Genomic DNA, 22,738 nt, shown 5'->3' on the forward strand with positions numbered 1-22,738 from the left:
TTGTTATCTCGGATTCTCCAGCATCTGCAGTTCCTACTATCTCTGATTCCATTATAAAATCTTCATGAGGGTAGAGGCTGGACAAAGCTTCCCATGAATAAGACACTGCAAGTTGTTATTAATGTTTTAATTGCTACATAGTTTGCTTCAACTCATTAATGTTCTTTAGGGAAGGAAACTGTCATCCTTACCTGATCTGGCCTACATGTCACTCCACAACAAATGTGATTGATTCTTAGCTGCGCTCTGGACAATAAATGCTGGCCCAGTTGGTGACACCCTCACCCTGGGAATGAATAAAAAATAACCTTTGTCCAAGAAGGGATTTTACTTTCATGTTGATCTTAATGGTTCAATTGAAATTCTAGACTGACTAAATTGACACAGGGTCAACAATATTAAAGAGGTAAACACGTGGCTTTAGGATTGGTGTGGGAGAAAGGGTTCAAATTCAACTGGGGAAGGAGGGACCTGTTCTGATGAGATGGGCTCCACCTGAATCATGCTGGACCAGAGTCCTGGTTAATTGCACAACTAGGGTTGTGGATAGGGTTTTAAACTACATCGTGGGGGTGGAGGTGTTAGTTGCATGGAAAATTATAAAATGAGAGATGAAGGAGAAGATAGGGTTACTAGTTACTGATGGGGTTGATTGTAACCAGAAAATAAAAGGAAGGGTCAGAATGTGTGAATGTAATATTGTATTGAGGAACCATAAAAGTGCAGGGAAAATTTGTTAATGGAGCAAACAAGGGCTTCATATTTTAATGCACCAAGTTTTTGGAATAAGTTTGATGACCCGATGGCACAAATTCAGGTAAATCGAGGTCACAAGGACTTTAAAATAGTAAAGGAGGGGTCATTTAAGTTTCCAGAACAAGTCATAGGACAGAGAATATGGCAGGGGTCAGGCATCTAACTTCAGGCACAGAAGGTGAGGGGACACCTATGAGAAGGGAGGGCAGGTGATGCAAGACTAACGGTGTTGCACTTAAATGCAAACAGTATAGGTTACAAGGTAAATGAGCTTGTAGTGCAGGCTGCAATTGGCAGTACAATGTTGTGGGCATCACAGAGATGTGGCTGCAATGGGAGCTAAATATCCATGGCTATGTGCCCTATCAAAAGTACAGGCAGAGGGGGAAGGTTTGTCTTGTTAGTAAGAAACAAAATTAAATTGTTAGCAAGAAGTGCGTTAAAGTTCAACAGGGCTACCTATGTGTGGAACCACAGGAGATAGGTGAGATCCTAAATTAATATTTGTTTTTCTATTCATTAATGGGATGAGGGTGTCACTGGCTAGGCAGCATTTATTGTCCATCCCTAATTGCCTAGCAGGCAGTTCAGAGTCAGCCACATTGCTGTGGGTCTGGAGTCACATGTAGGCCTAGACCAGGTAAGGATGGCAGTTTCCTTCCCTAAAGGACATTAGTGAACCACATGGTTTTTTTTTTTAATGATAATTGGCAAAGGATTCACGGTCATCATTAGATTCTTAATTCCAGATTTTTTTTATTGAATTCAAATTCTACCATCTGCTATGGTGGGATTTGAACCTGGTCCCCAGAACGTTGCCAGGGGGTCTCTGGATTAACAGTCCAGTGATAATACCACTAGGCCATTGCCTCCCCCATGTCAGTATTTACTGTGGACAAAGACATAGAAGCTAGGGAACTCGGGGAAAATAAATAATATTGTCTTCCAAAGAGTCCACATTACAGAACAGGAGGTACTGGAGGTCCTAAAACACATAAAGATAGATAAATCCCTATGACCTGATCAAGTGTATCCTAGGACATTGTGGGAAGCTGGGCAAGAAATTGTGGGACCCCTAATGGAGATATTTGTATCATCGATAGCCATGGGTGAGGTGCTGGAAGATTGGAGGGTGGCTAATGTTGTGCCATTATTTAGGAAAGGCTGCAAGAAAAAGCCAGGGAACTACATTTGGGTGAGCCTGATGTCAGTGGTGGGTAAGTTATTGGAGGGGATTCTGAGCAACAGGATCTACATGCATTCGGAAAGGCAAGGACCGATTGGGGATAGTCAGCATGGCTTTGTGCTTGGGAAATCATGTCTCACAAACTTGATAGAGTTTTTTGAAGGGGTGACCAAGAAGATAGCTGAAAGCAGAGCGGTAGATGTTGTCTACATGGACTTTAGCAAGGCCTTCACCAAGGTTCAGCATGGTAGACTGGTTAGTAAGGTCAGATCACATGGGATCCAGAGGGAGCTAACCAATTGGATACAAAATTGCATTGATGGTAGGAAACAGAGGGTGATAGTAGAGGGTTGTTTTCAGACTGGAGGCCTGTGACCAGTGGTTTGCCACAAGGATTGTACTGGGTCCACTGTTGTTTGTCCTTTTATTATAAACAATTTGGATATGAGGAGAGGAGGCATGGTTAGTAAGTTTGTGAAAGACACCAAAATTGGTGGTATAGTGGACAGTAAAGAAGGTTATCTAAGAGTACAATGGGATTTTGATCAACTGAGCCAGTAAGCTGAGGAATGGCAGATGGAGTTTAATTTTGATAAATGCAAGGTGTTGCACTTTCATAAGATAAACCAAGGCAGGACTTTTACAGTTAATGGTAGGATCCTGGGGAATGTTGTCAAACAGAGAGATCTAGGGGTGCAGGTACATAGTTTCTTGAAAGTGGCATCACAGGTAGATAGGGTGGTGAAGAAGGCTTTTGGCATGCTTGCCTTCATTGGTCAGTGCATCAAATGCAGGAGATGGAATGTCATGTTGCGACTGTACAAGACATTGGTAAGGCCACATTTGGAGTACTGCATACAATTCTGGTCTCCCTGCTATAGGAAGGATGTTATTTAAACTGGAAAAGGTGCAAAAAATATTAGCAAGGATGTTACTGAAACTGGAGCGGTTGAGTTATAAGGAGATGCTGGATAGGCTGGGACTTTTTTCCCGAAAGCATTGGAGGCTGAGGAGTGACCTTCTAGAGGTTTATAAAATCATAACGAGCATAGATAAGGCGAATAGCCAAGGTCTTCTCTACAGGGGAGGGGAGTCCAAAACTAGAGGGCATAGGTTTAAGGTGAGAGGGGCAAGATTTAAAAGGGACCTAAGGGGCAACTTTTTCACAGAGAGTGGTGTGTATATGGAATGAGCTGCCAGAGGAAGTGGTAGAGGCGAGTACAGTTAATACATTTAAAAGCCATTTGGACAGCGTAGGGACAGGAAAGGTTGAGAGGGATAATGGGTCAAATTCAGGTAAATGAGATTGGTTCAGTTTAGGAAACCTGGTTGGCTTGGTTGAGCTTAAGGTGAAGGAATCCCTGGGGGTATTGACCTTGTATGGTAGAATTCACCCCAAGGTTTGAGGGGGAGAAGCTTGAATCAGATGTAACAATCTTACAACTGAGAAAAGATAACTACAAAGACATGAGGGAAGAGCTGGCTAGAGTTGATTGGAAGGGTAGCCGAGCAGGGAAGATGATGGAGTAGCAATGGCAGGAGTTTCTGAGGCTAATTAGGGAGGCACAGCAGAAATTCATCCCAAGGGAAAGGAAACATTTAGGGGAGGATAAAGCAACCAAAGCTGACAAGAGAAGTCAGGAACAGCATAAAAACAAAAGAAAGTGCATGCAGTGTGGTGAAGATTAGCGGGAAGCTAGAGTTTTGGGAAGCCTTTAAAAACCAGCAGAGGGCATCTAAAAATTCAATAAGGAAAGAGATGATGAAATATAAGGGAAAGCCAGCTAGTAATATGAAAAAAAGATTGCAAGAGTTTTTTGAGATATCTAAGAGGTAACGAGTGAGGCAAGAGTGGACACTGGAAAATGAGGCTGGAGAAGTAGTAAAGGGGAACAGAGAAATGCTGGAGGAACTGAAAAGGTACCTTGCATCAGTTTGCACAGTGGAAGACACAAGCAGCATACCAGAACCTGGAGAGGCGGGAGGTGAAGGTGAGTGTAGTGACGATCATTAAGGAGTAAATAATGAGGAAGCTGAAATGTCTGAAGGTGGATCAATCACTTGGACTGGATTGACTACATCCCAGGGTTCTGGAGGAGACAGTTGAGGAAATTGTAGAGGCATTGTTGGGGATCTTTCAGGAATCACTGGAGTCAGGTAGGGTCCCAAAGGACTGGAAAATGAGCAATGTAACACCCTGTTTAAGAAAGGATGGATGTAGAATTCAGGAAATTATAGGCCTGTTAGCCTGACCTTGGTCGTTGGAGAGATTTTAGAGTCCATTATTAAGCATGAGATTGCGGAGTACTTGGAAGTGGATGGTAAAATAGGATGGAGTCCGTGCGGCTTCATCAAGGGGAGGTCATGCCTGATAAATGGTTCGAATTCTTTGAGGAGGTAATGAGCCAGTGGACATGATTCATTTGGATTTCCAGAAGAATATCGATAGGCCAGGAGAATGGGCCAGAATCTGGCAGGTGGAGTTTAATGTGGATAAGTGCAGGCTTATCCATTTTGGCTGGAAAAATAAAGGCGAAAATTATTATTTAAATGGGAAATGGATTCAAAGTGCATCAGTGCAGAGGGATACAGGTGTCCTTGTGCATTACTCGTAGAATGTGGGTATGCAGTTGCAGCATATAATAAGAAAGGCAATGGAAGTTTGGCATTTATTGTAAATGGACTGGATTTTTAGAAGAAAAGTGTTGTTACAATTATATAAGGTGTTGGTGAGACCACACCTGGAGTATTGTGTCCTGCTTTGGTCTCCTTACTTGAGGAAGGGTGTGGTGGCAGTGGAAGCAGGTTAAGAGGAGGTTCACCAGATTGATTCCAGGGATGAATCGGCTGTCATATGAAGAGCCATTGAATAACTTGGGCCTGTACTCACTGGAGTTCAGAGGAATTGGGGTGGGTGGGGAGTAGGATTTGATTGAGGTATATAAAATGCTGAAACAGATTGTTACGGTGGATGTTCCCCCTTGTGTCAAACAAGAGGTCATAGAAAAAGAATGAGAGGAGGTAGGTTCAAAACTGAGGTGAGGAGAAATCACCTCTGTCCGAGCGTTGTGAATCTGTGGAACTCCCTGCCCCAGGGTGCAATGGAGGCAGAATCAATCAACAGGTTCAAGAAAGAAATAGATATGTTTCTGATGAAAATCAGGATAAAGGGTTACGGGGAGCAGGCAGGAAAGTGGAGGTGAGACCAGGGTAAGATCAGCCAAGATCATGTTAAATGGTGGGAGAGGGCTCAAAGGGCTGAATTGCCCATGTTCCTAGGCTTTTGATAGAGCTGCCCAAGAGGCTGATAAATAAATTAAGAGCCCATGGTGTTAGGGACAAGGTACTGGCATGAATAGAGGATTGGCTGGCTGGCAGAAGGCAGAGAATGTGGATAAAGGGGGTCTTTTTCAGGATGGCAGTGGAGATCTGCAGGGGTCAGTGTTGGGATCACAACTGTTCATTTTATACATTAATGATCTAGATAGTGAACTAAGGGCATTGTTGCTATGTTTGCAATGACACAATGATAGTGGGAGGGTCAGGTAATGTTGAGGAGGTGGGAAGGTTGCAGAAGGACTTGGACAGGCTAGGAAACTGTGCGAAGAAGTGTTAGACGGAATACAATGTGGGAAAGTGTGAGGTTATCCACTTGGTAGGAAAAATAGAAAAATGTTTTCTAAATGGGGAAAGGTTGAAATGGAGAAATTGGAGAAATCTGGAACACAAAAGGGATTTGGAAGTCCTAAGGCAGGATTCTCTTACGGGTAACATGCAGGTGCAATTAGCAGTTAGGAAGGCAAATGTAATGTTAGCATTCACTTTGAGAGTGCTAGAATACAACAGCAGAGAGTTACTGCTGAGGCTGTAAAAGACTCTGGTAAGACTGCATTTGGAATATTGTGAGCAGTTTTGGGTCCAGTATCTAAGAAAGGATGTGCTGGCTTTGGAAGAGTCCAAAGGAGGTTCACAAGAATGATCCCAGGAATGAGGGGCTTGTCGTATGAGGAGCGGTTGAGGACTCTGGGTCTATACTTGATGGAGTTTCAAAGGATAAGGGGGATATGATTGAAACTTACAGAATAATGACAGGCATAGATACAGTGAATGTGGAGAAGATAGTTCAACGAGAAGGAGAGGCTAGGACCTGAGGGCACAGCCTCAGAATGAAGGGATGACCCTTTAGAACTGAGATGAAGAAGGATTTCTTCAGCCAGAGGACAGTTAATCTGTGGAACTCATTGCTGCAGAAGGCTGTGGAGGTAAAGTCATTGAGTGTGTTTAAGACAGGTACAGATAGGTTCTTGATCAGCAAGGGGATCAACAGTTATGGGAAGAAGGCAGGAGAACAGGTTTAAGAAAGATATGAGCCATGATTGAATAACAGAGCAGACTAAATGGGCCAAATAATCTAATTCTGTTGCTATATCTTGTGGCCTTCGTTGTGCAAGTAGTTGGATGTTGTCAGTCGCCCTAGGGCTCCTATTGCTCATTGCAATGTAGTGTTGCTGTAGGAAAGCAATAAGTAACTAGAAGCCTTGCAAAATTGGGATAAGGCTATGCAGTTCTCCTATAGCCCAGGGTGGTGAAGGAAGAACAGGTACTTGCCTGCTCTGTGGAATTATATCCCAGTTTGAGTTGCAGTCTTCAGCAGAGAGAGGCCAAGAAGAAATACACATTGCCACTTGGAAGAGAATGCACATTTATGTGCAATATCGATTTAGTTCCAGCCAGATCAACGAGTCTGATGTAGACACTTAAACGGAATAGCCTGTAAAATTGTAATTAAGTCTGTCAATTTTGCACAGCCAACATCAGTCACGAGCCAGATTTTGTGCAGCTGAGGAAGTGGCTTAAAAAGAAGGGCTTCAATGGCTTCTACTTGGTGCCAGCAAATTTTCCAGGTATGTGACTTCATTTTATATCAAGGTCCCTCCCCAACTTCCTTCAACATTTAAATAGGCACTGAATGAACAAGGGCAGGGCACAGCTATAGCATTTCATATTGTGTTGCAACACTGTATTTTTATTTTAATGTCAGGGGTATTTTCCTACTTAAATGTACCTGTAGGCACAAATATCAAACTAGGCTTAACCACAACTTTTTGCACGAAGGGCTGCAACGGTTCAAGAAGGCAGCTTACCACACTTTCTCAAGGGCAACTAGAAATAAGCAATAAATAATGGCCTAGCTAGTGAGGCCCCCATTCTTTGAGCAAATGTACCAAGATTGGATTATTGTGTTCACAATTCAGTTTTATTCAATCTGACTGCAGTCTCCTTTCGAGTAAGGTGGGCACTGTGGGATGGAATGCCTTATTTCCCACTCCAACTCTATTTTGATTCAGTCCCTTCCTTCTCTTCTACCCATCCCTCCCGTTTGTTGCCATTACATTGCCTGTCACAGCTTTTGCATGTAAATTGGTAATTGATTCAGAAACACTTGGGGAAGAAAAATGTTCAGCTGCAGCCTGAGAGGCTGTAGAGGTGCTATGATAGTGGCCCTACCTCTGAGTCAGGAAGCCCGGATTTAAGTCCCATCTGCTCCAGAATGTGCAATAACATCTCTGAACAGGTTGATTAGAAAATACCTCACAGTGAAGCACAAGGGCTCATGTGGCACAGTGGTAGGGTCCCTGCCTCTGAGTTAGTGGTCCTGGATGCAAATCCCATCTGCTTCAGAGGCATGTTGTAAGATGTCTGATATCTGATGGTGAAGCATGTTTGAATACAGCTAGTAAATTGTGCTGATAAGTTCACAATTTGTTTCTTGAGCCTGGTGGAAATAAACAATGAAAATTAAATTAGCATGTCTGTTTTGAAAGCACCTTTGTGCCTGTGGACCTTGTGGTACTTTCAAAAGCAATTAATAACAGCTATCTTTTTCCACTGTTATTTTATATGTAGATTCATATCTTTAGAGTAATTATTTTAAAACGTATGCTTTACAAAGTCCGAGATTGGCAGAGGCGTATTGACAGATATCAGTGCTTGTGCGAATTCCGTAAATGTCACATTTAAAATGTCAGCGTGTCTCGGTGTTTTCACTCTCATCTCTGAATAACAAGGTGACATCACGGCCCACACCATTATGTGATGTAACTTTATTAACATTTCAAAGTTGATACGAGCTCTCTGGTGATATCCTGTCTACAAAGTTAAAAAGGCTTCTTTTGATAGTTTTGATATTAGTTTTGATAAGTTGTTACATAATGTTACATTCTTCTGAGCACCCTCAACTTCCAAAAGACAGCCTAAATTACCCAAAAGAAAATAGTGCTATAGTTGGATGAACACAGCAGGCCAAGCAGCATCATAGTCCTATGATGCTGCTTGGCCTGCTGTGTTCATCCAGCCCTGCACCTTGTTGTCTCGGATTCTCCAGCATCTGCAGTTTCTACTATCTCTAGTGCTATAGTTACAGGTTTTTATTAATTATTAGTGTCCTGCAGGAAAACTGATTTAGTGCCAAGGCAACAGTAAAGGGATCTGATGATTTTGCAGATTTGTGACCCAAAGTTATAGCACAGCGAGGTTATTGCACACAGAATTACTTGTAGATTCATTATGGTGCTCATTTTGAGTTTTTAGTGGTATGTAAATGTGGTTATTGCTAGTAATCTATTTGTATAAGGAATAATATATATTTTTTTGAAACCATTCTCTGAATATTGCCAAAGAATAAATAATACTTGTGTCCATTCTTTTTCATTCAGATATTGGCAGAGGATTAATGACCAGAAAAGCACTTGCGGTCAGTGATTTGAATAATGAATTCCATCAATTCATTTCTCCTTCAGTTATTTATGGAGATTATAAGAACATCATGTGTTGGGATTGTGCTTTTAAAAGTCATGTAGCATGAAGGGGGTTTGTGTGAGCTGTGCTGATGTCTGCCTGGGTGATGAGGCCGTTAGAGATTAAAAGAAGGTCAAGATTGCTGCACTGGGACAAATGATTTAAGATATTCATACTTGAAGCCACTGGTAAAGGCAGTTGTGATGCCAGTGGGCAGAAAGTATTAAAAATATTAGATTGTAAATAGTTGTGCTTTAAGATATGCATTTACTTCCAAAGGTGAAAGAGAGTTGTGCTCTCGAGGGTCACTTCAGCATTTACACCTGGATAGAAGGCCCATGTGATTCAAAGTACTACAGAGAGGATGCAGAGTAAGCCCTTGTAAGAATCAGGTTGCAGCCTTTTCTAAAATATCACTTGCAAGTGTGTTAGTCTGCCAGCATCTGAGCTGGGGATGGCTGAAAGCAGAATGTCTGCGCTGAAAATGGTTGGAACTTCACACTCAAATTGATTTTATGAATTTGTGAAGAGTTAAAATGAAGTTGTAAAATTTGCCTAGCTTGTGCTGGAGAGAAATTACCTCAATGTTAAGGATCATTCTGCGAATCATAGAATCATATAGTACAGAAGAGGCCCTTCAGCCCATTGTGTCTGTACCAACAAAAGCTACTCTTAAACCCCTACTGGACCCACTTCCCAGTACTTGACCCCTGTGTTGAATGTTTATAGATCATAGAATCCCTACAGTATGGAAACAGGCCATTCGGCCCAACAAGTCCACACCACCCCTTCAAAGAGCATCCCACCCAGACGCATTTCCCTACCCCTGTATTTCCTATGGTTAACCCACTCAACCTAAACATCCCTGGGCACTATGGGCAATTTAGCATGGCCAACCCACCTACCCTGCACATCTTTAGACTGTGGGAGGAAACCAGAGTACCCAGAGGAAATCCACGCAGACACAGGGAGAACATGCAAACTCCACACAGACAGTCACCTGAAGTTGGAATCGAACCCCGGTCCCTGGCGCTGTAAGGCAGCAGTGCTAGCCACTGAGCCACTGTGCTGTCCCTTTTGCCTGCATTCTGAGGGAAGGATTTTGAGAATTCCAACAGGTACTAAGAATGGTTGGAGGGCTGGAAAAGGAGGGGTCTTGGAATTTGGGAGATTCATGCTTGGCACTGAGGTGATTTCACAGAATTCCCTAAATGAAGTGGCTGTGTTTGCCTTGAACCTGTAAGTGGTTGAGGGAGCCAAAGACAGCGTCCTTTGCCTGCTCCGACACTAAATGATTACTTTCTGCGTGCTGAAGCTGAGTTATTTCAAGCAAGACAGTTGTCACATGTTAATGTCACATGTTAATGGATAACGTAAGAGTTGACTAAGATTCCACAATGAAGCTGTGGCGTCCAGACCAAATCATAAAGTAGGAACAATTATGGGGAGGCCTAGTGGTATTTGACAGTTCAATTGCTCAACCAGGTACTTTTTAAAGGTTGTGAGGTTTTCTGTCTTGATTGAAAGTTGCAGGAATGCAGAAGTTGTCAGGAAAATAACAGAAATAAACCCTCAGGATAAAAATGATTTGGACTAATTCTGGGAAAATTGTATGTTGCCTAAGGAACAATGTAAACATATCCCTGTGAATTGTGTTTTCTTGGTTGTGCTAAAAATAATAGAGTATTTTCTGTGTGGTTTAAAATAGAAGTCGGGTGCAAAGATAGTGCTTAGTGCCTATTAAGTAGTGCTTTTATTCTTTTTTTACAGTAAACATCTTACAACATGAAATTTTGTCATGTCCTTTCAACTATTAAGGTGTGAATTTATTTTAAAAAGTTATCAGTATCAATGGAGATCATATTACTTTCCTCCTCCTCTTGCTTTTCAAATGCTTTGTTGTCCCAGGTGAAGTGGCCTGTTGTTCAGTTTGCTGTTTTTCTTTGGGTCCCTGATATTCCTCAATGTTAGCAATGTATGGGATTCCGTTAATTATGTGATTGGGCTGGTCTTTCACCTTGGTGTGGCTGACAAATGGTACACTGGGAGTTCCGAAAAAGTCATTTTGTTCCCTGGGAGATGATGTTTTGTGTGGGTGAGACTTTTATCTCTTTTTAACGCACTTTCTCCAATTTGAGGTAAGAGCTATGGCAGATTAAATGTTTTAAGTTTCAGCCCAGATTCTCTGTTGCCTAGTCCTGCTTCTTGAAGAAGCAATATAGCAAGTATATATAATGTAAAACCACTCTGTTTTGGTTTCTTCCTTAGCCGGGAGATCTTGTTATTGCATTACCTGAGAAATGTCTGCTCACCACCAGCACTATCCTAAGGGGTTATTTGGGTGAATACATTAAGAGGTAAGTTATGACCATGGTGCTAGATTCTGTTGTATTAATCCAGTAGAAGTCAACTTATAAAAGCAGGTGATCTTACTTAATGGAGACTAAATGTAATCCAACCGATGATGATAGACATAAAACAAATATTTTATTCCTGAATATATTTCTTTGCAAAACTTCGTTGGAGGGTGAGGTTCAAAGAGCAAAGCTAACAACTCTTTAATCGCTGTGTGATGACAAGAGAGCTGCAGTCAAGTATGTAAATAAACCCCAACTTCGTCTTTTGCCTGCATCCTGAGGGAAGGACTTTGAGAATTCCAACAGGTGTTAAGAATGGTTGGAGGGCTGGAAAAGGCGGGATCTTGGAATTTGGGAGATTCATGCTCGGCACTGAGATGATTTCACAGAATTCCATAAATGAAATGGCTGTGTTTGCCTTGAACCTGTAAGTGGTTGAGGGAGCCAAAGACAGCGTCCTTTGCCTGCTCCGACACTAAATGGTTACTTTCTGTGCGCTGAAGCTGAGTTATTTCAAGCAAGACAGTTGTCACATGTTAATGTCACATGTTAATGGATAATGTAAGAGTTGACTAAGATTCTACAACGAAGCTGTTAAGTCCTGGCCAAATCATAAAGTAGGAACCAATTGTGGGGAGGCCCAGTGGTATTATCATTGGACTGTTAATCCAAAGACCTTGGTAGTGTCTGGGACTCCGGTTCGAATCCTGCCGTGGCAGATGGTGGGATTTGAATCAATAAAAAAAAACCTGGAATTAAGAATCTAATGATGACCGTGAAATCATTGCCAATTGTCGGGAAAAACCCATCTGGCTCACTAATGTTCTTTGGGGAAGGAAACTGCCATCCTTACCTGGTCTGGCCTACATGAGACTCCAGACCCACAGCAACGTGGTTGACTAAAGTTTTGGCAAAGATCTGTAGCTCGGGTTGTGGGTGAGGTTGTTGACTTGCTTGCCAAGCTGACCTGTTCTCGTTCAGACTTTTCATCACCATGCTAGGTGACATCATCGGTGGAGCCGCTGATGAAGCGATGTTGTTCTATTCCACTTGGAATTTATACTGTCCGGTCCGTTATGGTGAGTACTGTCATTTCTGGTTTTGATCTGTATGAATTCCAAGCGGAGTAGAATAACATCGCTTCATTGGAGGCTCCGCTGATGCTGTCACCTAGCATGGTGACGAAACGTCTGAACGAGAAAAAGCCAGCTCAGTGAGCAAGTCAACGACCACAGTGTTATTGACTCTTAACTGGCCTCTGGGCAATTAGGGATGGGCAATATTAAATGCCCATTTAAATATATTATTAAATATTAAATTTTGGCCTTGCCAGCGATGCCCTCATCCTGTGAACGAATAAAGAGAAACCTGTGTAAGCTACAGAACCTCATGTTTCCACGCACGACCTTACAGGATACATTCTGAGGTGAAACACAACTCAGAGTTTAGTGGATGAACCCAATGGCTGTAAAAGACAATTAAATTTGTCTTTCTTTTTGAGTAGATGCCTTTTGAGAGTTCTTATAAGATCATAGGATCAGGACTCGGCTATTCAACCAGCTTTTGATTTACTTAGCAATGCCAAGCACAGAAATATTGCTGTCATTCAATTTTATCATTTTAAAAAGACAACCTTTGTTGAATTCTGAAAAATATTCTTCTTTATCTAGCGATGCTCAACCTGGTCAACAATATTCCCAAATCACTTTATCTGTTCATAATGAGTAGGCTTAATAAGCTTTAACATGTTTTTTAAAAAAAATCCCCCACTTTCTACACAAATGCAGGGAAATGAGACAAATGGAATAGCTCTTCCAGGGAGCTGACACATGTCATGGATCGAATAGTCATCTTCAGTGCTGCAAAATTAAATGATTCTATAAATTCCCCATAGTACTTTTTTTTTGCTGCAGTGTGTCTCGTTAGTTACATTTATTTTTGCGCCTTTAGCAATTGAAGTTTCTTTTGTACAGCATGTTGTATTTGTACTGTTGAAATTTTCATTTATTATTTTTAGGTGGAAGCCTTGTTTGTCTCCCCTCCAAGCCTTGTGTACTTTTCTCATTGCTGAGAGACATTTTGGGAGCCGGTCTCCATGGAAGCCCTATATTGATGTGTTACCGGGGACATACACGTGCCCAGTTTACTTAACAGAGGAAGTAATTGAGCTGTTTCCCAGCTATCTGGTTAAGAGGATTCAGGAGCAAAAGAGAGTGGTTCAGGAGCTGTACCTTGCTTCAAAATGCTTCTTCAGTTCCCTGCAGCCCTTATTCTCAGAGCTTGTAGAGAATGTTTTTACTTACGACGCCCTCCGCTGGGCTTGGTGCAGTATCAATACCAGGACGGTTTATATGGAGCATGAGCAGAGTGAGTTTTTGTCCCGAGAACCAGATATCTATGCCTTGGTGCCATACTTGGACCTCCTCAATCACAGTCCATCTGCTCAGGTGAGAAAACAGGCTCACGTCCAAAAAGCCAGTGCTGTCGTGGTAGGATGCATCATCAAACATTTAGTGCACACCTTCTTGACAAATGTTACGCATTCACGGCTCATGGCAACAGCAGTGGTGGCTTTGAAGTTAAGCGAATTGAATTTAATCTTTAAAAGGATCTTTTCCGTGCACCACCATCACCATCCCAGCCCGGGATTGTGGTTTACGTTTTTTGAAATGATTTGTATATTTCCAGCTGGAAATCTGAAACAAGCATAGGAATCGTTGGAGAAACTTAGCAGGTCTGGCAGCACCTGTGGAGCGAAAGCAGAGTTCATGTTTCGAGTCCTTCTACAGAACTGACAGTAGCCGGGGAAAGAACTGATTTAGTTGCGTTATTTTGAATGACCTACTCCAAATTCTGCTCTGGCACACCTACCTCTTTGTATAAGTCATATAACATTAGTATATAACGTTGCAGCCAAAGCACAAATTCAGTTCTCTTTCGTACATGTTCCCGCATTCATTTTCAGATTTTGGATTGCTTTCTATCTCCTCATACATTCAGTTGGCAATCTCGCCAAATGCTTTTCAGATTATTCTGACAGGAGCGAAATGTTAATATCATTCCCCACAGGAAGGAACAACTTGATTTAGAGCCAACCTGAGCCACTGATCAATCTTCTCCTAGCAACTGTTTTCAGAGCTGGGAAGGGAGCAGATACTGAGCTCCCTTTGCTCTTGCTGCTCTGCCTTCTCACCAGGGGATCTCAATGTGAGGAAAGGATGAAGGGGCTGGAGGAGGGGGAAAGGATTTAGGTACGTCACAAAGGCAGCAAAGTTCAGGGGTTTAACAAAAGCAACCTGCACTTTTATTGCATCTTTTGTGTCGTGAAAAACATCCACAATGCTTCACAAAAACTTAAATAGACAAAAGTGGATGCTGACGACAGGAAAAGGTCAGAAGTCACATGACCCCAGATTATAGCCCAACAGGTTTATTTCAAATTGCAAGCTTTCAGAGGGCAGCCTCTTCATCAGGTGACTTTGCTCCGAAAGCTTGTTATTTAAAATAAACCTGTTGGACTATAACCTGGTGTCATGTGACTTCTGACCTTGTCCACCCCTGTCCAACACCGGCACCTCCACATCATGACCACAGGAAACAATATAAGCAGGAAATCTAAAATCATGGCTCAAGAAAGTGCCTTTTTTTAAAGTTCTTACATGGGATGTGGGCAGCTCAGGCTGGGTCAGAAGTTATTACCCATCCCTAAATGAACTAGAGAAAAGTGGTGGTGCCTTCAACTGCTACAGTCCATGTGGGGTAAGGATATCCACAGTTCTGTTAGGGAGGGAGCTCCAGGGTTTTGATTCAGCAACAGTGAGAGGATGGTGATAACTTACAGAACAGGATGGTGTCAGAAACTTGCAGGTGGTGATCATCCTCGGCATTTTCTGCCATTGTCCTTCCAGCTGGTAAAAATTGCAGGTAATGGAAGCTCAGTAGGGTTACATCAGGACATATTCACTACTGCCCCTATGTGCCGTGGTGAAGGAAGAGATTGGTGAAGGTAATGGGTGGGGTGCCAATCAAATGGATTGCCTTGACCTGGATGGTTGAGTTTGATTGTGAAGTCAAAATCTTCAGCATTTTGGGACTATGTTTCAGTGAGGGACCACTTTGTTAAATCCAAAACAAATCAAAAATATCTATCAAACCAGGTTCCTGTTCATTAATAACGTGAGCTGGGATCATAAGAGTTACACAAGATGCCAGACGTTGAACAACGGAGAGGGACAAGTTGTAAGCCTGTAAAGGGGTGAGGCCATGAGAGAGTTAAACAAGGGGAATGACAATTCTGTTTGGAAGGCATCAGGAGTTGATTTAAATTGGGTTTAACTCTTATTTCTATTCTTGCAGATAACAGCTGCTTTCAACCAGAAAACCAAACATTATGAAATTCGAACAGTGACAAAGTGCAGACGATATGAGCAGGTTTTCATCTGCTATGGGCCGCATGACAACCAGCGGCTCCTACTGGAATATGGATTTCTCACAAACAGCAATCCACACAATGTCGTATATGTCAGTAAAGGTGAGGCTGCAACAATTGAGCTGAAGGCTGACTGCACTTCTGATGAGTCTGTTTTCCTGTTCTCTGTAACGTGGAACATTTTACACAAGAGGTGGCAGTTAGGATCCCTATTTCCTGAGTTACTTTTTGACTCTTCTCCAGTTTCCCAGCTGCACTTCAGGTTGAAAAAAAATAGGAATAGTTCTCTTTCCCCATCTGTAAATGATACTTTGAAATGAGCCACCAGAAGAACAGGCCTGTTGTGGGCAACTTTAACTGATGGGAAATCCATGGGACAGGGGAAATTATTTCTACCTCCTCCAATATCCATTGATTTCATTTAGAGAGTAAATTCCAGATGGGTGTATCTGAGGCCTTCGCTTTATCAACAAGGAGGGATAATTTAAATTTGTGTTTGCTTTCTTGATTTGTCAGCTTGGCGATGTTTCAGGATTCTCTTGGTGCCTTTTTCAAATTCATTTGTGGGATGTAGGGCAGACAGCATTTATTGCCCATTCCTTGTTGCCCTGGATGAGGCGGTGCAGAGCTGCCATCTTGAATTGCTGCAGTCCTTTTGGTGTAGGTACACCCACAATGCCATTAGGGAGAGAGTTCCAGGATATTGACCCAATGACAGTGAGGGAACGGTGATGTATTTCCAAGTCCGGATGGTGAGTGGCTTGGAGGGGAATTTGTGGGTGATGCATTAATTGTCCATCCCTAATTGCCGCCAGAGGATAGTTTAGAGTTGTTATGGAGCTGGAGTCAGATGTAGGCCGGATCAGATGGCAGCTTTCCTTCTCCAAAGGACATTAGTAAACTAGATGGATTTTCACAATTGACATTGGTTACAGCATTGCCATTAGGCTAGCATTTTGTTCTAAACTTTTATTGAATTCAATTTTAACAATCTACCGTGGATTCAAACCCATGTCCCCAGAACTTGAGCCCAGGTTCTGGATTACTCATCCAGTGACATTACCACCAGGCCAGTGCCTCCCTCAATCTTTGTGAGGTGCTCTCTACGGAGCCTTGGTGAATTTCTGCAGTGCCTCTTGCAGATAATATACACTACTGCTTCTGAGTTCGGTGGTGGACCGAGTGAGTGTTCTGGTTGTGGTGCCATATGAGCTTTGTCCCAGGTGGTGTCAAATTTCCTGGATGTTGTTGGAGCTTCACCCGTCCAAGGGAGGGGCGAGGCTTCCATCTTATTCCTGAGTTGTGTCTTGTAGATGGTGGACAGGCTCTGGGGAGTCAAGAGGTGAGGATGTTAATAGACCAGAAACTGAACTGGACGAGACATATAAATATACAAGAGCAGGTCAGAGGCTAAGAATCCTCTCCTGGGATTAGTACTTTTAGGCGGAGGGGAGTTTTTTTCCCTTTATTCTTTCAAGGGATGCGGGTGATGTTGGCAAGGCCAGCTTTTGTTGCCTATCCCGGATTGGCTTGGTAGGCCATTCAGAGGGCAGGTCAATCAGAGTGCTGCGGATCTGGAGTTACGGGTAGGCTGCCTAAGGCAGATTTCATTCTCTAAAGGGCAAAAATAGACGAGATAAGTTTTTACAACAATCGATGATAATAGACATGTCAACCTCACTGCGACCAGCTTTACATTCCAGACTAATGAAGTGAATTTAGATTTCACCAGCTGCCTTGGTGGGATTTGAACCTACAACCCCACTGCATGAGCCTGGGCCACTTGGTAACTAGTGCGGTGACATTACCACTATGCCACCATCTCTCATTGTGGACATGTTGTCAGGATGCCCTCAGTGGACTTTTTTTCTAATTCACTTTTATTCCCGGGTTGTATCATTACTTATCGAATAAATGGAAAAGGTGGAGCTTTAAATTTGAAGTCATACTTGTTAATCTTACTTTCAGAACTCCTTTGTAACCATGTTTCTGAAAAGTACGAACTGGTGGACAGAAAGCTGCAGTTTCTACAGGATGAAGGCCTCCTGGAGTAAGTATTATTGTGTCTGATGGCTGTTTAAAGTCATTTGATTGGGGAAAGCAGATACCTCAATTAACAAAAACTGAAAGGTCTGCAGATGTTGTAAATCAGAAACAAAAATAGGAAATGCTGGAAAAACTCAGTAGGTCTGGCAACATCTGTGGAGAGAAATCAGAGTTAAGTTTCAGGTTGACCAGCAATTTCTGTCTTTTGTTTTTGTAACTCAGTTAACAACGTTAATGAACACTGTTGGGGAGAACCCACAAAATTAGAAATAGCTGGAGAAACTCAGCAGGTCTGGCAGCATCTATGGAGAAAGAAACAAAGTAAATGTTTCGACTCCAGCAACCCTCTTTCAGAACTGGTATCAGCTCGGAGAAGGTGGTATTTATGCTGATGTGGGGCAGAAAATGAGTCAAGGAATAGGTGGAGATGGAGTGCAGAATGAGGGAAAGAAAAAAATCCCCTTTGTCTGCCTAACTTTTCTTTCCTTCTCTCTCTGTCTGGGCTCCACCTCCTCCAATCCAATTGAATAACAGATGACTGGACTCAGTGATAGTAGGGACTGCAGATGCTGGAGAATCTGAGATAACAAGGTGTAGAGCTGGATGAACACAGCAGGCCCAGCAGCATCAGAGAAGCAGGAAGCCTTGCCCGAAACGTCAGCCTTCCTGCTCCTCTGATGCTGCTGGGCCTGCTGTATTCATCCAGCTCTACGGACTGGACTCAGTGTTGGTGTGTCTGGAGTAATTTGCTTCAGGCCTGGGGTGGGGTGGGACTGTTCAGGCCGTGGTTCTTTTACGAGGTATGGGCGAGGCCATGACTCAGACAGGGTGTGCCTTCTTGTACATTCTATCAATGTCTCCAAGTGAAAAATACTCCACTAGACTTTTGGTGCACAGAGGTCATAAATGTGACTTTTTTTTAAGAGGTAAAGTTCAGTGTATTAACCTTTCCACAACAGGAAATCAGGATGGCCTATTTATTCTCCTCCTCACAGAAATTTTTACAAAAAGCACGTTCAGTCTAATTTTGGGAAGTCAGTTTTTGTCTTGCATTTGCTAACTTCAAAGGATATTGCATACAGTTTAGAGAATAGTCACACATACAGATTAGTGTATTGATTCTCAAGGGTGGGTACAACTATTTTGTGGGAAATTTCTCTCCCGCATCAAGCAATAGGTACCATATCCTGTTCCTTCTGCCATCTGGTCATGAATCAGCACTCAGCATGAAGAACTATGTGACTGTAACACAGATTTGAGAGCTGCAGAATTAGACTCTGAAGTGTCCTGGTGTTGGTTCTGTGGGAGCTGAGGAGTCCAAAGATCGCAACTAGTCTGCTTCTGGCCACTCCTTGCACTACCCATGCAACCATGTTGCACTTGCAAGTATGCTAGTACCTGCATGGTACGGTGCATGCCTACAGATGCAGGTTGGGAGAATCAGGATGAAGATGGCATTCCCAGAGAACTAAGGTCACCGGTGGATTTCGATCTTGATGCCTGAGTCTCTTGGCCTGGTGCATGCCACGTTACCGACATTTCAAAGTAGATCGTGTATTGTTGTATAGGGAGGTAACAGAAACTCTAAAAGGAATCATGGAATCATAGAATTTTACAGTACAGAAGGAGGTCATGTGACCTGTCATGTCTGTACCAGCTTCCGAAACAGTTACCCAGCTAGTCCCTTTCTCCAGCCCTATCTCGTAACCCTCTAAATCCATCACTTCCAAGCAAATATCCAGCTTTCTTTTGTAACCTCCTACAAAATCCGCTTCCACCACACTCCCAGGCAGCGCATTCCAAATCCTAACAATTCTGAGTAAAAATGTTTCTCCTCATTTCACTCCTAGTTTGCTGGCTGACAATCTTGAAATTGTGACCCCTAGTTACTGAAAAACCAACTAGTAGAAACAAAATATTGTCTTTACCGTCAAAATTATTCATAATTTTGAACACCTCAGTGAGGTTATTTCTTAATCTTACAGTTCTGGGGAAGGGTCACCAGACCCGAAATGTTAACTCTGATTTTTTTTCTTCACAGATGCTGCCAGACCTGCTGAGCTTTTCCAGCAATTTTGTTTTTTTTCCTGATTTACAGTATCCGCAGTTCTTTCGGTTTTTACCTCTTAATCAATCAAGTTTCCTACATGTGGAAAGTATCGATTGACTCCTCAGGATTATTTCTGAATGAATATTGCATGAAGAACTGGATTAGACTCAGCAGTGGTATCTCCGACCACATGGAAATCTGCTGATGTTGATCAAGATTCACATCCGGTTGTTGGTCATCTAGGTTTGTAACGCTGTAGTCCAGCCAAGAGTCAATGGCTTTGGGTGAACAGGGCATGGAAAGGGAAATTAATTAGACCAAACCAAACTGTATCGGGTCAGTGTGATTCTGCTCCATGGTGGATGAAGGAACACATTTCGAGCATCCTGGAAATGTGACATGCAGAGAGCAGACCATTCCAAAAGATGTTATGTGCCAACATTCAGCTTTGGTCGAAAGTAGGGGCAGGGTTTGTGGCAGTGGTTTCAGCAAGCCAGTTCAGGGATCAATAAGAAACGGCTTTGGAACACCATTTAGTTGGACAGTCTGGGTAAATTCCTGTGTGTGGGACTGATTGTGAGCTGTCCTGCTGAGAAGAGTTGAAGAGCAGTTGACTAGCTCTGTGGAGTTAGGAATCGAAAGAAGTCCTGGGGAGCTGAGAAAGTCACTGGTTCTACACTGGGGGAAGCTGAGAGGGTGGGAGCCTGTGAGCATTAATACTTTAGTGGGGCTTGATAAGGCTTGTAGCAGTATTTGTTTCTTACAACTGAGCAGGATTAGAGCTCAGGAAAAACCCAGGGACAGATCTGGCTTGGTGAAGTTAGCTGTCAGTGAAGAGATAGGGAAATAGATGTGAATTAGTGCTGGAGTCTGGGAGCGGTGGGGAGTGTAGACCCAGATAGGATTCTGATTGACTAGAGCAGGAGGAGTCCACAGCAGAGCAGCTCTTGAGAGGCAGTTCCAAGTCTGGATCAGCAAAAAAATGACAGTTGTAATTCATTATGAAGTTCAATCACATTTACTGCCATTAATGTCTGGGGAGAGTTACTGAAAAATCCATATGATCTTTCATGATCACCATTTGCGATGTGTGAGGGATGGGCAATAAATGCTGGCCAGCCAGCAACACCGACATCCAACAAATGATTTAAAAAAAAGTCTTGTGGAGTTTTAATCACAGTCTATCTATATTTACGACATGTAAATTCTGTGTTAGAGATAATTTGAACGTATATTGTACGTGAAGTTACTGCTGTAACTTGTATGGTAAAGTATTGTTTGTTCAGAACTGTGGAATCTGTGGCTTTATCTTGATAGTTGACTGTAACTCCCCTGTATGTACTCAAAATTAAAGATTACTGATCCCTAATGAGATTGTAACATAATTTGATGAAATTGTCTCAGATCATCATAAAAAGTTGCCGGTCTGGTCTGGGGCCAAAACGGGTGCTCCTTCCATAGCTTCTCCAAAGTTTCATTTCAAGATTGGAAAATAAGAAGCAAAATTTAACATCCAAGGAGCAAAAACTCTGCTTACTCAGCCTCAAGTTAATTAATGCAAGTGTACCGGAGTTATAAGTTTCTTTGTGAAACCTTTGTTTAGTGATCAGTCCAGTTACCACTTCATTCTTCTTTGTTTCCAGAAACCTGACGTTTGGATTCGATGGACCATCTTGGAGACTTCTAACAGTTCTTAAGATCTTCTGCCTCAGAGTAGAGGAATAGTAGGTGTTTAAAATCTGAACATTCAGAAACTATTCTGCATTTTGTAACTACTGGGTATCCTTCACTAATTTTTGCACCTTTCTCCTTGAGTAGAAGAATGACTGCCTGAGAGAGAGCGGTCTATGCTAGTTGCTAAAGAGTTGGCAAGAGCTTACTGATGGCGCTTCTTCCTTCTGCCATTGCTAATTGACTTTAGAACTTGCATTGTGATAAACTACAGGTGAAAACACATGCAGGGATTCTCCACTTAGATGATTAAGTGGTTTATTTTGTAGACACGAGTCATGAAAGGTAGATAGCCCGCTGGGTGGCAGTGCACATATTGTGGAGCAAATAGTAAATGTTGTGGAATGGGAGAGTGAGAATTCAGAGACTGCAGGAACCAGTCATGTTGGTAGGAGTAGGTGGGAGTCCTGTGAAGGAATTTAAAAGAATTGAGTTCTACATTAATTAGCATAACCTCCACAGTCAGAGTCACAATATTACTCACCGTGCCATGCACTGGACAGGCAGGGAGAGAATGAGATTGTCAGTGCCTAGCTAGAATGATTTATGTGAAAGGGAAGGATTTGGGTTCCTGAGATGAATTTTTCAGATGGAGTGGCTTCCCCAACGAGAGGGAACGTTACAGCAAGGGGAAATGGAGCAGCAAAGAAGGATTTAATTTTGTTGGGGAGATGTGAGGGGGAATATCCACAGTGTGGGGGAGGAAAAAACAGCAAGACATTATTGGCAAGGTGAAAACATTTTTTATATGTTTGAGAGTTATTTTCAGAGATGTAAATGAGATAAATAAAACAAGTGAATCAGAAGCACAAATTTGGTAAACATTAAAAAAGCTACAAACAAAATGTTAAATAGGAACGGAGTTGGGTGGAAACACAGCTATATTGATAGGATGAAAATGAGGTCTAGTTAAAGAAATGGTTGATCACTGTGGAGGAAGAGAGGAAGTGACGAGTTATACTTAAACACCTCAATGGGAGGAATGGAGTTGATATAGGTGTTTATATAAATTGCCAAAAGTTGGCACACAAATTAGGAGAGGCATTGGTGTAGTGTAGACTATAATCCGAAACACCAGGCTGATGTTCTCGGGATATAGGTTTGAGTCCAACCATGGCAGATGGCGAAATGTGAATTCAGTAATGGTGACCATCTAATCATTGTTGATTGTTATCAAAAAACCACGTCTGGTGCAATAATGTCATGTTGGAAGAAGAAACCTGCTGTCCTCACCCAGTCTCACCTATGTGTAACATCAGGCCCACAAAAATGTGGTTGATTTAATAACTGAGCTCTGAAATGGCCCGAGAAAGCCACTCAGTTCAAGGGATGGTGAGGGATGGGGAACAAATGTGAGTGATGCTCACATCTCATACAAGAATTTT

General features: G+C 42.4%; 1 protein-coding gene across 4 annotated transcripts in view; it reads left to right on the forward strand.

Moving 5' to 3' along the window:
• The window catches only part of setd4 (SET domain containing 4), a 22,835-nt gene extending 1,419 nt beyond the window's left edge, over positions 1 to 21,416 (forward strand). The window contains exons 1-8 of one of the 4 annotated variants that reach the window (XM_048603274.1): positions 350 to 817; positions 6,751 to 6,846; positions 8,659 to 8,696; positions 11,009 to 11,097; positions 13,115 to 13,544; positions 15,454 to 15,628; positions 17,495 to 17,576; positions 21,266 to 21,416. In XM_048603274.1, coding sequence (XP_048459231.1) covers positions 8,676 to 8,696; positions 11,009 to 11,097; positions 13,115 to 13,544; positions 15,454 to 15,628; positions 17,495 to 17,576; positions 21,266 to 21,347 — 879 coding nt within the window. In that variant the 5' untranslated portion in view covers positions 350 to 817; positions 6,751 to 6,846; positions 8,659 to 8,675 and the 3' untranslated portion in view covers positions 21,348 to 21,416. Of the gene's footprint in view, positions 1 to 349; positions 818 to 2,727; positions 2,774 to 3,454; positions 3,934 to 6,750; positions 6,847 to 8,658; positions 8,697 to 11,008; positions 11,098 to 13,114; positions 13,545 to 15,453; positions 15,629 to 17,494; positions 17,577 to 21,265 lie in introns of those variants that run through there. The other 3 variants (XM_048603273.1, XM_048603272.1, XM_020532192.2) reach the window with 3 other exon arrangements.
• The last annotated feature ends 1,322 nt before the right edge of the window (positions 21,417 to 22,738 follow it).

The sequence above is a fragment of the Rhincodon typus genome, chromosome 11 (assembly GCF_021869965.1).
Source record: "Rhincodon typus isolate 14 chromosome 11, sRhiTyp1.1, whole genome shotgun sequence".
In the NCBI taxonomy this organism is placed as follows: domain Eukaryota; kingdom Metazoa; phylum Chordata; class Chondrichthyes; order Orectolobiformes; family Rhincodontidae; genus Rhincodon; species Rhincodon typus.